The following is an 18,232-nucleotide window of genomic DNA, read 5'->3' as shown; positions in this document are numbered from 1 at the left end:
GTATAAGATTGTATGAATTTCCATAAGGCAAATTACAAAAAGTTGAAAGGAAATTACTCCGGATGAGAATAAACAGAAAGCAAATTGTTTTAACAGATGTAAAATTTGATCTAAAATGAAGTCTGTGAAAGGTACCGATTACATTCCTCAGTAACTGTGTTCATGACAATAATAAATCAGATGTATTAACAGGGTGAATTTGGAGGAGCAGTAACTATTGATACCGCTAATAGTTTTCATTTAATTTATGGATGTATGCATACCTTAGCCTATAGGGTATGCATATTGCAGCATACAAGCTATGTGTTACTCAGCATATAGGGTATGTATACCACAGCAAACTAGCTGTGCACTGCAGCATACAGGCTATGCATTGTACCACAGCTTACAGGCTATGCATTATGCCACAGCATACAGGCTATGCATTATAACACAGCACATAGGCTTCGCATTATACCACAGCATACAGGCTATGCATTAAACCACATGCACCGAGGTCAAAATATCAACTACACTGTAACATGTGAAAACATTACATGAATAAAAAAATACTGATCGTTTCAATGTCATTTTGCAGAAGAAAGAGTTGTTCAGAGCAAAATACTGGATAAAATTATCAGATGTCAGTTCTGTTGCCCTTTTCAAATATTACAACATTTTCTGTAGTATTCAACGATCAATACAATCACATGTTAAACCAAGTCATTTATTGATAAATCTTACAGGTGATGATTTGTCCAATAAAGTTGATTTAATTATCTGTCTTGGAGGAGATGGTACTCTACTCTATGCATCATCCTTGTTCCAGGAGGTAAGAACTCATCAATATTTGGAGTCAGGTTCCAATACAGTCATTAAAATGAGGATAATATTGACATTGTGAAAAATGACAGTTGTAAATTTCTGACTGTGAGTGACTTTTATGATAAAGAAAAGTTGATGCAATGACTTTTTATGCTATGATTATTTGTGTCCAGTATTCCTTTTCCATAAATCTGTCATTTAGACAGTAGTTCATCCTTTTTCCTCAACATTCTGAACATTTCATTGTTATTTATTCATACAGAGCAGTATCCCGCCTGTCATGGCATTCCATTTAGGTTCCCTGGGATTTCTGACGCCGTTTGATTTTGGTGAATTCAAAGACTCCATAACCAATGTACTGGAAGGTGAGTGCATTCTGTAATATTCAACATTACAGCATACATTACTGGCAAAAGTGTTTTTTACAAGTAGGAAAACAATGATGAATTACCAGTATGTTATCATAATTGTACTGTGTCCCAGGAGATTTATAGAAAATGTCTGTTGCGTATAACTCACTAAGTTTGCTTCAATTTAGTATTGTAGATATTTGTCGACATCCTTTTTATTGTCAATGAATACTTAAACAACCATTGTGCTATACAGGAACAGCAAGAGTTTCGTTTCCCATCGGTGTGGATTGGTACAGTGTAGATAGGTACAGTTTAGATAGGTACAGTGTAGATAGGTACAGTGTAGATAGGTACAGTGTAGATAGGTACAGTTTAGATAGGTACAGTTTAGATACCTAAATCTAGTTTCTTTGTGACTTTTATTAGTCCCTGTGGATGAGGTCATCAGCAATGGGGATAAACAGCTGCCCCAAACAGTGGTCCAGCTGGGATTATGTCATCCATGATGATTTGTTCATTAGGCTCAGAAAAAGATTGTAATACTGCTGAAGATCTCACAAACATTGCAGATATGGTTGCCTGCACCCACTTCTGTCATGAAGAGAGCGCCCCCATAGTTCATTGTACGGTTTACTTTGTCTTAGCATAGACTGTAGGGTCTATGGTTTAGCAGCATACAAACTCTGAGAAAGTCACATGAGGTCAAGCAAGAACAAGATAAAACCACATACTCTTGATAACAAAACCAGGGTAAAGTTCAAAGCTGAGATGAAAAAGCCACTCACAAGTTTACTTTGAATAATTGAAAGGTTGACAATCAGTGTCATTCTAGATAGTTTCAGGCATAGTCAATTTTCAAACAGTCCAGGACACGCTATTGTTAAAGATGCTAAACATCCAATTAGCTGACAAGATGCATGTTGCCCTTGACCCAGCTGTTGATGACATCACATGAGCTACGGTATAGTGTCCTCCAAAGTGTTTGTAAAGTAGGGCAAGTCATGCTTGTCTTTGACAAATTAATCTGAATGTGACAATCAGTATTCAGCTGCCCCAAATCTTTAGTATATATTTAAAGTGTTAGTATTACAACTTCAAGATAGGTAAATTTATGATCTTTTTTCCTGAGTGGTTCTCTGGCAATATACCAGCATTTCATGGTGCAAACCAGTGTAGGTTAGTTGTTTTGTCTTTTCGTGTGTCAGGAAATCATTAATTTTTATCTGCTAAAGATTGAAAAATTCTGATGATTTTTCTTTGTAGATCTCCATGTTCCTAATGATAGTAAGTCTAAAATTATACCGATGAGTACAGATTTTTGAATATTATAGTTTACCATTAAAAGTAAACCAATTGCTTTCATTCACATGTAGTGGTTCTGCTCTGCAAGTCTACATGTATAGGCATATCAGGCGTCAGAGTTAACTACAACAACACCAATGCTAGCAATCTCTTTATGTGAATTAACAAAGTGTGGCATTGCAACATGCCTCCTGATAATAGAATGCACTGCATTTCCAAGGTGTCTGTGGAGGGACTATGTTTCAGATGACAAACTAATGATCATGACTGCAATGATTGACTGTCTATGCTGCAACTGTCCCTGCTGATGTGGTTTGACAATCTATGCTACAACTGTGCATGCTGATATGATGCGAATGTCTATGTTTTAACTGTCCATGCTGTGATGTGACAGTCTTTGCTCCAGCTTTCCATGCAGATACATTTGTATGATGTTACAGTCTTTGCTGCAACTATCCATGCAGATATGATGTGACAGTCTTTGCTGCAACTGTCCATGCTTGGATAGGCTCTGCTGCAACTATCCATGCTGGTATGATGTAACAGTCTATGCTTATAATATCCATGCTGGTATGATGTAACAGTCTATGCTTATATGATGGAACAGTCTATGTTGCAACTGTCTGTACTGTAATAAGTCTAAACTGTCCATGCTGCAACATGTCCATTGTCACTGGCTTTTTATCGTCGTAAATCACGCGCCCCTCTCCAGCAACAGCTTGGCGCTATCCACAGAGATTTTTGCATAGGTCGGCTGAGTGGAAATTATGCTCTGGCTCGCAAGAATGTGGTCTTTTTGATTTTGTCACCATTCGTTCATTTTTGTGACAGAAAAACTGACACAGACAGTCTGAGTGTGTTGTAATCAAGTAATGACAATGAATTTTGTGAAACAAAGAGAATTACTTTCATTATAAGTCTTGGCAAAGTGGATCTAAACCATTCACATCTATTCATTTTTATCAGGGAGTCAGTTAAACAAATTTGCAAGGCGGTTACATCTATGAATCTGTTCAAAATTTGTATATTTTTCTGCCACTGACTTGTATCAGATCTTGCTGCAGTGTACTTGTCATTATTCTTCATCCACTGAGCTATTGACATTGCTATTGTTTATTATCATTCCTCACACATACCATACACATTTGCTGTTTCATAACTGCTTGACACTGTGATAATATGGTCCCTGAAATTGACTTTTTGCAAGATTGAAGCTGGTTGTGTAATCTTGTCATGAAATGTACAAGAGATTGCATTGATTCATGCACCGATCTAATGTATTGATGTAACTATATGCAAATGAAGTTGCACAAACAAACTATGGTAGTTTCATAAACTAATTACTCATGGATATATAAAAGTTAAATATTACAAAGATGTTTTCCTTTCTTTGCAGGTGAAGCTCCCATTACCTTGAGGTCAAGATTGAAATGTATCGTAGTGGAAGATGAATCAGACAGTACCCCTGAGGAATCTGATGACAGTGATAGCGGTGTTGGAATGCTCTCAAAAAAAGGATCTCCAACAGCTGTGTGCCAAAGACAGGTATGTTGTAGCATATTTACAATCTGCACTCACTTTGTTTGTAAATCAATGCTGTTTATTTTAAGGGACAAAATCGGCCATTTGTCATGAATTTTGTTTTATACGATATACTACTTATATTTTTTGGCATAAGTAGTATCTTGTATCAAATAAAATTCATGAAAAATGGCCGACTTTGTCCCTTTCAGCAAAGTGAAATGTCTGAGTTTGTGTGAATTCCTTTGTTGACTTGTTTCAGCTTTTAAAACATATACCATACCACAGTCACAACAGTAAGAGCCATATTTACATTTGACACTTTAGATCATGAAATTCTCCTTCATCAATTAAATACTCTTTTGGAATGACTGATTGCACGATATCCTGGTTCATAAATATCCTGGTTCAAATCTTATGTTTCTCATTAGATCACAGTTTGTTTCCATTGATGGCCGTAAGTTACCTCTTCACTTTGGTGTCCCACAGGGCTCTGTTTTACTACCCATTTTCTTTGTATTGTACACACAACCCCTTTTTGGTCACATTCTGTTAGTCACCATGCCTTTGCAGATGACAATCAACTCTACAAAGCAACAAAAATTGATGAGATCCACTCTGCCATTGATTCTGTACGAGACTGCATTATTGATGAGGTCAAAACATGGATGAAGTACATCAAACTCTAGTTAAACGACAGTAAAACTGAAGCCATGCTTGTCATATCACCCAGACTGCAAAGGCAGATTCTCCCTTCCTGACTTGATGTTAGTTGGTGATGCAGTTATTAAGTTTTCCTCATCTGTGAAAAATTTTGTTGTCACTTTAGATAGCCATTTAACCATGTCAGAGCACGTACATAATGTATGCAGAGCTGCCTGTGTTCAGCTGAGGCAGATCAGTTCTATTCGTCATCTGCTCTCCGCTCAGGCCACCTAGAATCTTGTCATTGCTTTTGTCTTATCTCATTTAGACCACTGCAATGGCCTTCTTTGTTGCTGCTAGGGCAAATAGCAACTTGTTCAAAATGCAGCTGCTAGACTTGTCTATAATGCCAAAATAACACACAATATACAACCAAAAGCCAAAACATCGCACAACATACAACCACTTTTGAAATCGCTACACTGGCTACCAATTACTTGTCGTACACAGTACAAACTTTCTACAGTTTGTTTCGACTTGGTTTCAGGGACTAGATCACAATATCTCTCTGACCATTTGCAAATGTATACTCCATCACGACACCTACGTTCTTCATTTGACACACATCTTTTTAGAATACCACGTGTTGCCACAAAATCCTTTGGAGAAAGGTCTTTTTCTCACTCAGGACCAAAAACTTGAAACAATCTGTCTGTCAATCTACGTCATATGGATTCAAATATTTCATTCCGGCATGCCCTCAAGGGACATTTTTTTCAGCGAGTATAGTCTAGTTTTGTCCTTCGCCCAGAGCTCCATTCTTAGATCAGGTGCATTATAAATATTCATTATAATATTATGTGGTATTTGCCATGCAGCTAAAGCAAAACGCTCTTCAGACAGGCTTACACTGGCAGACACACATACAGACACACATGCAGACACACATGCAGACACATACAAATCTGTGAAGTCAATTCTCTTGACAGTGATCATAACAGTGTCATCAATTACAGGTATTAAATGAAGTGGTGATTGATAGAGGGCCAGCACCGTATCTTTCCAATTTAGAGTTGTATCTGGATGGACGACTCATTACATCTGTTCAGGGTGATGGTAAGTACATGGCTGAATTTCTCTTCACCTTAACTTTATGCCAAAGTCAAAGATGTACATCTGTATGAGACAATCATTTGAATCAAAACAAATGACATACAGAGAAATACGTATTTCATTCAGATCAGGGCTATGTGCATATACCAGTTACTTTATCATTTATCGTATATAAACTACCGCTACATTCTCCAGATATCAGTATTGTCAGTTTTGTATTGCTGTACCTGTCCTCCTATAACACCCTAGTTCAGCAACACAAAACTACAGTACTGGTAGACTATTGTAGGGGCTTATACTTGAACAACCTGAGGTTTTATACCAATTTATACACAATGTACAGCTTTCAAACATTCAACAATCTATTTACATCCGACAGAAATTGTAAAAAGAATCGCAAAATCATCAAAAATCCTCTAAGATTAGTGGAGGGGCTTACACACAAGCAGGGAGGTTGCACTCAAATGAGTATGTTACTTGATCAATCACTTATAGATGAGATCCTTTAAAAATGTTGAAAGAGTAGTTGACAGATAAATCATAAACTCTGCTAATCATCAGAACATACAATGAAAACCATGGAGGTAATTTCTGATGTCTAAAGGGAAATACATTGTGATGATAGATGGTTGCTTTGAAAGCAAATATGAAATTCATAAAATGTAAATTTTAGTGAACAGTGAAAAGTTGTATTTGGAACTCAGATCGTGCATGTTTGGTATACATATACCGGTAGCAAAACAAAAGAAACTGCAACTGTGTCCTCTTTAGATAGTATGGAATAGTATCTAGCAGTTAGTGAGTTCTTTCTAGAACTAGTTAAATCTCATAATGAGCATTTGATATTTGGCATTGTTTTTGTAAATTTATAGGATTAACATTCATTGTTTTGAATTCATTGTCATTGATTTGTTGACAATGTAGTTGTTGTCAACAGACTGCTGGGTAAGACAAGTCCTGAATCACTGAAATATTAATTCCGATATTTTGTAAAAAAGACTGGTTTTCATATTGACAAATGAATTTATTTTAATATACAGAACTCAAAAAGAACTCAAAACATAAACGTATGTAAGCTATATAGTAGGTTAGTAGGAAATATTCATTTATCATCAAAATCTCACAAAGTGAAGAGTCCACCAATATCACTTTTTCTAGTAGACTTAAACAAATATTTCTTTCTATGTACAGGGTTAATCATATCAACACCCACAGGAAGTACAGCCTATGCAGCGGCTGCCGGTGCCGCAATGTGTCATCCAAATGTACCGGCCATTCTGATCACTCCAATCTGTCCTCATTCACTGTCATTTAGACCAATCGTTGTCCCAGCTGGTGTTGAACTCAAGGTATGTCAAGTCTGATATGTTGAATTTCTACTTCTTGTCTTTGTAACAGCAGAGTTTCATATCAATTCTACCTGGAAGTCAAGAAAAGAAGACAAGATCATAAATATCATCTGAAAATACAAGATTACTTTCTAAGACATTTCACTCAAGAAAACATAGCAGGATGAATTTCTTTATATCACTTATGAAACGCGTCTCGCCATTGCAGTACCTATAAATCAATAATAAGTGTTTCCAATAATCATCTGATTTTATTAATTTTGTCAAAGCCTTGACACAAAAGATAATTGTGTAAGACATCTCTCCTGTATCACAGGTGGCTGTGTTTTGATTAGTGTATGTAATTGCAGCATGGAATAACATCAGAGGTAGTGAAGAAAGTTGACAGACTTCCTTCATTAAACAAACTTACCATTGTATTTCATAGAGCAATGCACAGTAATATTGAACCACTCTTTTTTGAGAGTGGGGATTTAGTCGAGCGGTTCTCTCTGTGGCCTCTCCGCTAGGCGACTGATGCCGTATGTTGTGGGTTCGAACCCGATTGAAAACTAGCCGTATTTTCTATCCTGGGTTGATAGCTCTGCTGGTGGACAGAATTGTCCCCGAGGTTATCGTTCGCCCAGTTAAAGCGATGAAATTCGTTTCTTCGCCTCGATAAAGTTTGTATGTGCGATGTGTGATAGTGAGCATGCGTGAGTGAGTGCTTCACAAACTCTACAACGTGTGGAGCGGTCTCAGTCAGAAAAATGTAACAACTTAGCCGGCTATTGAACCACTCTTTTTGAGAGTGGGGATTTAGTCGAGAGGTTCTCTCTGAGGCCTCTCCGCTAGGCGACTGATGCCGTATGTTGTAGGTTCGAACCCGATTGAAAACTAGCCGTATATTGTAAATTATTAGTATTTACAATGCAAGCCATTATTTATGAAGAGTCTGAAATGGAAAATATTGAAAAGTTCCTCAGAAATGTTCTAATGGATATGAATTATTTGACAGGTAATGGTACCTAGTGATGCAAGGAGTACTGCATGGGCGTCTTTTGATGGACGAAATCGACAAGAAATATGCCAGGGTCAGAAGTAAGTAGATCATTTCACACTCTCTAACTCACAAAACTTGTGATTATTTTTATAATCATTGTATATAATGTAACATTGTCATTTATATTTTACATTCAAGATCTATAGTTATCCCCATAAAGGTGAAGTACGAATTCACACTAAAATTAAAAGTAATGTCATTTTCATGAAATTTTGCAAATACGTTCTTTAATATGGTATCATTTAACAATGAAATAAACAGTTGGGTGTCGCAATACCTGTTTCCATGGAAAAACGATCTGAATAGGGCTCTCTAAGATATGGAAAAAATGCCAATTTTAAACTACTGTTGATATTTCGATTTTACATTTTAAAATGTTGGAAATCTTTTTTGTGATATTTCGATCAATTCAATCAATTCCATTTCATATTTTGAAATAACTGCTTTTTTGCTCCCATAGCCATATGTATATATGGCAATGGAAGCTATTCTTATAGGCTAGGAAAATGTCTGTATGTATGTATGTATGTCTGTATGTCTGTATGTCTGTATGTCTGTCCGTCAACATCAAAAACTCCAAAACCGCTGTACATTTCATCTTGATATTTGTGTGTACATGGATGATGGGCTGTAGATGAGATTTTGTTCAAATGAAGTTGTCATTGCCAAAAATATGCAAATTAAGTGAAAAATGTAAAAACAGTCAAATTGAAAAAACTCAATAACCACTGAGCAGATTACATGAAAAATTGGCATGTAAGTACTTTGGGCTGACATGAAATGATTGTGCGCATCTTGGGTCAGTATCTTGGACTTGCTATTTTTCATGAATTTTTTGTAATTTTCTCCCATTTTTGGTCAAAAAATCTCCTGCTCTGAAACCACAAGTCCAATTGATTTGAAACTTGGTATGGAAGTGCATAGGAGTGACCTTTCCCAAATTTGGGCAAATCGTGGTGAAATTTGCATATTTTTAGTTTACACGTCCATAGACTCCCATGTATAAGGCAGATCTCCATAGACTCCCATGTATAAGGCCACAAAAAATAAAAATTTAGTTTCTCATCGTATTCATATTGCAAAAAGGATGCAGTGACACAATTTTTAGTCCCCACGGATGAAGTCCAGTGAGCTTATAGATTGGGTCATGTCCGTCTGTTCGTCCATCCGTGAGTCCATCCGTTCACGCAGATATCTCGGATATTTTGACAAAATGTCATGTGACCTTGATGACCTTTGATCTCAAATATACATATTTGTCCATAACTCAGTAACCACAAGTGCTACAGCCTTCATGTATGGTATGATGGGACACCTTATGACGCCACATATTGTACCTCATTACTTATGTGCATATCTAATTTTGAGCGAGCCAATAGAGCTAGAGGTCTGATTTTTGGTATATAGGGATAACTTAGCAAAACAATTTTTTTGACAAAATGTCACGTGACCTCGGTGACCTTTGACCTCAAATATACATATTTGTCCATAACTCAGTAACCACAAGTGCTACAGCCTTCATGTATTGTATGATGGGACACCTTATGACGCCACATATTGTACCTCATTAATTATGTGCATATCTAATTTTGAGCGAGCCAATAGAGCTAGAGGTCTGATTTTTGGTATATAGGGATAACTTAGCAAAACAATTTTTTTGACAAAATGTCGTGTGACCTCGGTGACCTTTGACCTCAAATATACATATTTGTCCATAACTCAGTAACCACAAGTGCTACAGCCTTCATGTATGGTATGATGGGACAGCTTATGACGCCACATATTGTACCTCATTAATTATGCGCATATCTAATTTTGAGCAAGCCAATATAGCTAGAGGTCTGATTTTTGGTATATAGGGATAACTTAGCAAACAATTTTTTGACAAAATGTCACGTGACCTCGTGACCTTTGACCTCAAATATACATATTTTTCCATAACTCGGTAACCACAAGTGCTACACCCTTCATGTTTGGTATGATTGGACACGTTATGACACCACATACTGTGCCTCAATAATTATGCGCATATCTCATTCTGAGCGAGCAATAGAGCTGGATGTCTGATCTTGGTATATAGGGATAACTATAGGAGAGAAATTTTTTGACCAAATGTCATGTGACCTCGATGACCTTTTACCTAAAATATATGTTTATGTCAATAAATAAGTAACCACAAGAGCTATGTCCTTTGCATTTAGTAGGATGGGAGACCTTATGACAACACATGCTTTACCTCATTAATTATGTACACATCTAATTCTGGGCAAGCGAATAGAGCTAGAGATCTGATTTTTTGGCATATAGGGATTAATTAGCATATAATTTTTTTTTTCAAATTGTCATGTGACCTCGATGACCTTTGACCTTGATTATACATATATATGCGTATTTCAGTAACCACAAGTTCTATACCCTTCAATTTTGATAGGATATTAGACCTTAAGATGTCACATCTTGTACCTCATTTATAATGCGCATATGTATTTCTTGGCTGGCCAACACTGCTAGAGGTCTGATCTTTTTTCCCGATTTAGAACCATAACTTAGACATGCCTCATGTGTTTCAAATTGGGAACAACGACATAGACCTATGTGCCCATAGATCTCAACATATACACTCCAGTGATACTTCTTAATGACCACATTTTCCTGCCCCATCAAGACTAATACTCCTATTACAAGTGGGGACTATGTCATTGTAAATGACTTGTTGAGTTAATGGTTGTATCACAGTATTCGATATATCTAATTCTGTATTTTTTCCATTTTATATTCTGAATAATTACATTAAACATATTTCACTGTCTCCAGCACATTTCATTTAAGTATTTTCACTTCATGCACTTTATCCCTTTCACACATGTTCAAATATCTGACCAGAGAACAAACACTAAATAGTCCAGGAGGGAGCTACAATGTCATTGACGCTATTTTTCAGATATTTTACCGGTAACTTCATTTTAAATAAATTATATCATAACTGGATGTCAGTATGATTGCAAAGTAAAAATGTCATTGTTACCACCCTATTCTCTCCACTAATTCAAAAAGTCAAAGTCTTGAAACTTAACTGTATGCTTATTATCTAGCAAAATCAAAAACAGGATGTCACAGGGCCAACATTCAAAATATTAATCACTTGGCAGGACTGACAAAATGATGCCCAGCTATGACTTAAGTGCCTGTATTAAATAAAATGAGTAACCTATGGGTTCATGTCAGTGAGTGGGTCATAGGTCAATAGACCCCTCCAACAAGACCCTGAACTGTCAACTTAAAACTGTAGTCATGTCAATTAATGGTGAATACCACCAAATGTAACCCTCCTCTCAATTATGTTACTGATAGTCTAAATACCACCAAATGGAACCCTCCTCTCAATTATGTTACTGATAGTCTAAATACCACCAAATGGAACCCTCCTCTCAATTATGTTACTGATAGTCTAAATACCACCAAATGGAACCCTCCTCTCAATTATGTTACTGATAGTCTAAATACCACCAAATGGAACCCTCCTCTCAATTATGTTACTGATAGTCTAAATACCACCAAATGTAACCCTCCTCTCAATTATGTTACTGATAGTCTAAATACCACCAAATGTAACCCTCCTCTCAATTATGTTACTGATAGTCTAAATACCACCAAATGGAACCCTCCTGTCAATTATGTTACTGATAGTCTAAATACCACCAAATGTAACCCTCCTCTAAATTATGTTACTGATAGTCTAAATACCACCAAATGGAACCCTCTTCTCAATTATGTTACTGAGAGTCTAAATACCACCAAATGGAACCCTCCTCTCAATTATGTTACTGATAGTCTAAATACCACCAAATGGAACCCTCCTCTCAATTATGTTACTGATAGTCTAAATACCACCAAATGTAACCCTCCTCTCAATTATGTTACTGATAGTCTAAATACCACCAAATGTAACCCTCCTCTCAATTATGTTACTGATAGTCTAAATACCACCTTATGTAACCCTCCTCTCAATTATGTTACTGATAGTCTAAATGCCACCAAATGTAACCCTCCTCTCAATTATGTTACTGATAGTCTAAATACCACCTTGTAACCCTCCTCACAATTATGTTACTGATAGTCTAAATACCACCAAATGTAACCCTCCTCTCAATTATGTAACTGATAGTCTAAATACCACCAAATGGAACCCTCCTCTCAATTATGTTACTGATAGTCTAAATACCACCAAATGTAACCCTCCTCTCAATTATGTTACTGATAGTCTAAATACCACCAAATGTAACCCTCCTCTCAATTATGTTACTGATAGTCTAAATACCACCAAATGTAACCCTCCTCTCAATTATGTTACTGATAGTCTAAATACCACCAAATGTAACCCTCCTCTCAATTATGTTACTGATAGTCTAAATACCACCAAATGTAACCCTCCTCTCAATTATGTTACTGATAGTCTAAATACCACCAAATGTAACCCTCCTCTCAATTATGTTACTGATAGTCTAAATACCACCAAATGGAACCCTCCTCTCATTATGTTACTGATAGTCTAAATACCACCAAATGGAACCCTCCTCTCAATTATGTACTGATAGTCTAAATACCACCAAATGGAACCCTCCTCTCAATTATGTTACTGATAGTCTAAATACCACCAAATGGAACCCTCCTCTCAATTATGTTACTGATAGTCTAAATACCACCAAATGGAACCCTCCTCTCAATTATGTTACTGATAGTCTAAATACCACCAAATGTAACCCTCCTCTCAATTATGTTACTGATAGTCTAAATACCACCAAATGTAACCCTCCTCTCAATTATGTTACTGATAGTCTAAATACCACCTTATGTAACCCTCCTCTCATTATGTTACTGATAGTCTAAATGCCACCAAATGTAACCCTCCTCTCAATTATGTTACTGATAGTCTAAATACCACCTTATGTAACCCTCCTCACAATTATGTTACTGATAGTCTAAATACCACCAAATGGAACCCTCCTCTCAATTATGTAACTGATAGTCTAAATACCACCAAATGGAACCCTCCTCTCAATTATGTTACTGATAGTCTAAATACCACCAAATGTAACCCTCCTCTCAATTATGTTACTGATAGTCTAAATACCACTAAATGTAACCCTCCTCTCAATTATGTTACTGATAGTCTAAATACCACCAAATGTAACCCTCCTCTCAATTATGTAACTGATAGTCTAAATACCACCAAATGTAACCCTCCTCTCAATTATGTTACTGATAGTCTAAATACCACCAAATGTAACCCTCCTCTCAATTATGTTACTGATAGTCTAAATACCACCAAATGTAACCCTCCTCTCAATTATGTTACTGATAGTCTAAATACCACCAAATGTAACCCTCCTCTCAATTATGTTACTGATAGTCTAAATACCACCAAATGGAACCCTCCTCTCAATTATGTTACTGATAGTCTAAATACCACCAAATGGAACCCTCCTCTCAATTATGTTACTGATAGTCTAAATACCACCAAATGGAACCCTCCTCTCAATTATGTTACTGATAGTCTAAATACCACCAAATGGAACCCTCCTCTCAATTATGTTACTGATAGTCTAAATACCACCAAATGGAACCCTCCTGTCAATTATATTACTGATAGTCTAAATACCACCAATGTAACCCTCCTCTCAATTATGTTACTGATAGTCTAAATACCACCAAATGGAACGCTCCTCTCAATTATATTACTGATAGTCTAAATACCACCAATGTAACCCTCCTCTCAATTATGTTACTGATAGTCTAAATACCACCAAATGGAACCCTCCTCTCAATTATGTTACTGATAGTCTAAATACCACCAAATGGAACCCTCCTCTCAATTATGTTACTGATAGTCTAAATACCACCAAATGGAACCCTCCTGTCAATTATATTACTGATAGTCTAAATACCACCAAATGTAACCCTCCTCTCAATTATGTTACTGATAGTCTAAATACCACCAAATGGAACCCTCCTCTCAATTATGTTACTGATAGTCTAAATACCACCAAATGTAACCCTCCTCTCAATTATGTTACTGATAGTCTAAATACCACCAAATGTAACCCTCCTCTCAATTATGTTACTGATAGTCTAAATACCACCAAATGGACCCTCCTCTCAATTATGTTAACTGATAGTCTAAATACCACCAAATGGAACCCTCCTCTCAATTATGTTACTGATAGTCTAAATACCACCAAATGGAACCCTCCTGTCAATTATGTACTGATAGTCTAAATACCACCAAATGGAACCCTCCTCTCAATTATGTTACTGATTGTCTAAATACCACCAAATGGAACCCTCCTCTCAATTATGTTACTGATAGTCTAAATACCACCAAATGGAACCCTCCTCTCAATTATGTTACTGATAGTCTAAATACCACCAAATGTAACCCTCCTCTCAATTATGTTACTGATAGTCTAAATACCACCAAATGGAACCCTCCTCTCAATTATGTTACTGATAGTCTAAATACCACCAAATGTAACCCTCCTCTCAATTATGTTACTGATAGTCTAAATACCACCAAATGGAACCCTCCTCTCAATTATGTTACTGATAGTCTAAATACCACCAAATGGAACCCTCCTCTCAATTATGTTACTGATAGTCTCAGGAGTTTACTTGTGCATAAGCACAGAGTGCTTTGGAATTCACCACAACATTAACAGTGTTTATCCAAATGTAAATTTGGATGAGTTTGTAACGCCAAATATGTTAGAGGGTCTCAGACAGTTGAATCATCGTGTGGATAGAATGTATTGTCTTTGAATGACTGTATGTTTTAAATGTTGAAACATGTTCTGCGCTTTTCATAGAAGCAATGCTTGGTTGAAAATAAATATTTTGACATATCGTGGTACCTGATAGCTCTGTCAATACATATGATGATAATTGTTGGTAGTGTACCGTACAAATTGAATGAAATGCCATTCATTGTCAAAGGATCCTTTGCCAACCTACCTTTTGTTAACAGGGGTGTTCTCAGACCCAGAAAGATTGTATTATTAGTATTTGAGTCTAAAGTTATAAAGTGATATACATACACTATTTGTCTCCTTGCAGAGTGAAAATTACTACATCTCGTTATCCAGTGGCATCCATTTGCCGAGATGATCAGATTAGTGACTGGTTTGACAGCCTTGGTGAATGCTTACACTGGAATGTACGGACTAGACAAGGTAAAACAAGACAGAAAAACGATAGCAAGGAGGAGAATGATGACAAGTAGAAAACATTCCAATGCAAACATCAAGAGAGAGACTGACTGACATGAATTGTGTACAGTTTTGATATGACATCTGTGAAGATATTCTGTTATTTACCCTGGACACAGATTACGTTCCATTACACACAGCGGTATGGATCTGTGTCCAACACCCTGGGGCAGAGATTTTACTCTGTCTCTTTTGAAATCTGAATATTTTTCCATGTTAAATATTTTTCACTTTATGACTTCTTCCTTAAATTCAACAACACAGCTTCAACGCACAAACTCAGTCTTTTTAAGATGTTAATTGTATAGCTGTGAGCAAACATCTCAATAGTGATAGTAAAAAGGAGAAAAATAAAAACAATTGAAAAATCAAGTTGAATATATCCAAGGAATTCTCTTCTAAAGAAAACCATTTATATAAATTTCATCAGGATATTGTACTGTGAAATGTTGCTGTATCAAAAATGATACAGTGGATGAGAGTGTTAAGAAAAGGGTCTTTGAAGAGTGTATTTGTAGCCCACCTATGAGTTGAATTTTTTGAAATTTTAAATTTGTCCTGATGCAACATGACACTCAAAGTCAGTACGCTGAAATCATCAACATTTGGAAATTGTAATACTCAGGGCTTTGTGCTTTAATTCAAATGCTACAGACGGACATTGGGAAAAAGTTGCCCTTCTGTTTACATAAACAGACTGGATCAGAAATATAAATGCGGATGTTTTGGATTGGTTATATATATTTACATGAGGGTACAGCAGATAGAATGGATGCGATCGACTTCAGATGAAATTTTCTGTTTTATGTAAATTTGAATTTTTTAATGGGCTTCTAAGGAGTGATCAGTGTCTCCTACTTCTATAATTTAATATTAGTTTTCACAGACAATATTATGCTTCACTTTTATTGGAAATTGTGTGATAATTTATATGAAATTATTAGACAGACTATTATGAAGTTTTCATGACTACTGCAAGTCTTCCAATGGTTGCAAATCAGACCAATTTTTAATGTTTTTAAGTTTTTTGAAAGTGTTGTTCGTATCCAAGAGACTCTTTGTAAATACATGACATGTGACATTTGTGATACATGTATTAGAGAAGTATCGTCACATCAATTGTCAAAGCAAATGTTCAAAATTGCAAATGATTTCTGTAAAAGTTAAGTGTCCAGTAAAACTTTAAGTCTTTGCACAAATTTGTGAAATCCTAATCCCTGAATTGATAACAAAGATGGAGATAGACATCAAATATGCTTTTTATTGTTGGAAACTAGGTTTTCATCACAGCTCATGAGTTTTCTAGTATCAAAGCAAGATTTTGTACCATTATATGGGGAGGGGTGTGCTGCATAAAATCATCTCAAATTTGATGAAATGCTTCAAGAAAACATGTGAAGTTGTCATGTAAATAAATGTTCAGCAATGCTCATTGTGATTTGGTAATATGGACTAGTATTGTTTGATATCTGTGAAATATGAATGTGAATATATTAATGACAACTCTGTTTTTGACAATAATAAGGCTGTTACTGGTAATGTATACAGCAGTCACCATGACAACTAATATTGGTTCAGCTGTCACCATGACAACAACTACTGAGATAGGTATTGCTACACTTGTAATAGCGAGACAACCAAACTGAGAACACCATAACTTACTGGTTGTAAATTCTTTCTCCATAGCTAATCATGTCGTATCAAGATGTTTTATATATAATTACAACATTGACTAATGATATAGAGATGCCACATTTTAAAAAAGTATGAAAGAGATTTTAAATGAGATTTAATTGAATTGTAATGAGGTGCTGACATTCCAAAACTATTCCTGCGCACACAGCTATGTCAACATTGTGTTTTAATTGAAGGCACTAAACAAAGCACTGTCTATTTGGATTAAATTGACTTGGTTACGCAAGTCTCAGATTGTAATGTCTGTTGTTCTTAAACAAAATATTATTCAGAAATTTGAGAAATCCTTTGAGATGATCAATGGCTGGAGTGAAACGTACAAATAATTTACAAACATTCTAAATGGCTACAACCAGCTGACTACAACATTGTTGATGTAGACTGACTTTACTGCTAAGATCTTATGAATAAACCTTGGTGTTTGCCTTGTTTTTCAGAAGATTTTGTACAACTTGAAAACATTGACGATATGAAATTGATGCTGTCATAGAAACTTCTGACCCAACTTCCTTCAGTAAATGCTTTAACATCAAAACAGACTTATACATATTTTGTAAAAAAGTGGATGCAGGAACACAAACTTTGCGCTCTTCAAATTTTCAAGTATATTTCACTGTGTATGACATTGGTCAGGCCAGTGAGTAATCAACAATTTCTTCTGGAGGTCCGGTCTAATCTTTAGTTTGGTCATCTTTGTAAATACTGCACTGCCACTAATTTTTTGGGAGAGCTAGAGTCCAGAATAGTCAATGTTGGAATGGAGTTATTCCAAAATTATCAAAATATTAATCCTGACTTAATTCAAAATAAATTCCAGTATCTTGGAGTAACCTATGCGTACTGCTCATGCTGTTGATGGACATGTGTGTGTGGATTCAGTTTGACTTTGCAGTGAGTGTTTATTGTTGAAATGTGGTGACATGATAAAACAACTCACTAAGAGTTTGTCGATGACCTCAGAATGGTTTCATCTTATAGGTATACAGTCACCTGTAATCTAAATATGCCCATATATGTTCAAAGGGCATCCCTTGGGATTCAAAATGCCCATGTGAGGGTGCTGTTTTTAAAAAGCGGCCACCCGCTTAAAATCTGTGATGGTATTTTTCTCTTTCCATCGTAACTGTGGCGAAATTGGAACAGGTG

The 18,232-nt window shown here is 36.1% G+C and overlaps 1 protein-coding gene across 8 annotated transcripts in view; it reads left to right on the top strand.

The window, feature by feature from the left end:
* Positions 1 to 17,916, top strand: part of LOC139136583 (NAD kinase-like) — a 45,221-nt gene extending 27,305 nt beyond the window's left edge. For 4 of the 8 annotated variants that reach the window (XM_070704335.1, XM_070704339.1, XM_070704342.1 and 1 more), the window contains exons 5-11: positions 726 to 811; positions 1,067 to 1,169; positions 3,856 to 4,004; positions 5,642 to 5,741; positions 6,930 to 7,087; positions 8,085 to 8,167; positions 15,240 to 17,916. In XM_070704335.1, coding sequence (XP_070560436.1) covers positions 726 to 811; positions 1,067 to 1,169; positions 3,856 to 4,004; positions 5,642 to 5,741; positions 6,930 to 7,087; positions 8,085 to 8,167; positions 15,240 to 15,405 — 845 coding nt within the window. In that variant the 3' untranslated portion in view covers positions 15,406 to 17,916. Of the gene's footprint in view, positions 1 to 725; positions 812 to 1,066; positions 1,170 to 3,855; positions 4,005 to 5,626; positions 5,742 to 6,929; positions 7,088 to 8,084; positions 8,168 to 15,239 lie in introns of all 8 variants that reach the window. The other 4 variants (XM_070704334.1, XM_070704337.1, XM_070704341.1 and 1 more) reach the window with 1 other exon arrangement.
* Positions 17,917 to 18,232: the final 316 nt, after the last annotated feature.

Source organism: Ptychodera flava, chromosome 7 (assembly GCF_041260155.1).
Source record: "Ptychodera flava strain L36383 chromosome 7, AS_Pfla_20210202, whole genome shotgun sequence".
NCBI classification, from domain to species: domain Eukaryota; kingdom Metazoa; phylum Hemichordata; class Enteropneusta; family Ptychoderidae; genus Ptychodera; species Ptychodera flava.
Note: the sequence above shows the minus strand (reverse complement) of the source record. Positions and strands in the feature narration are given on the sequence as shown.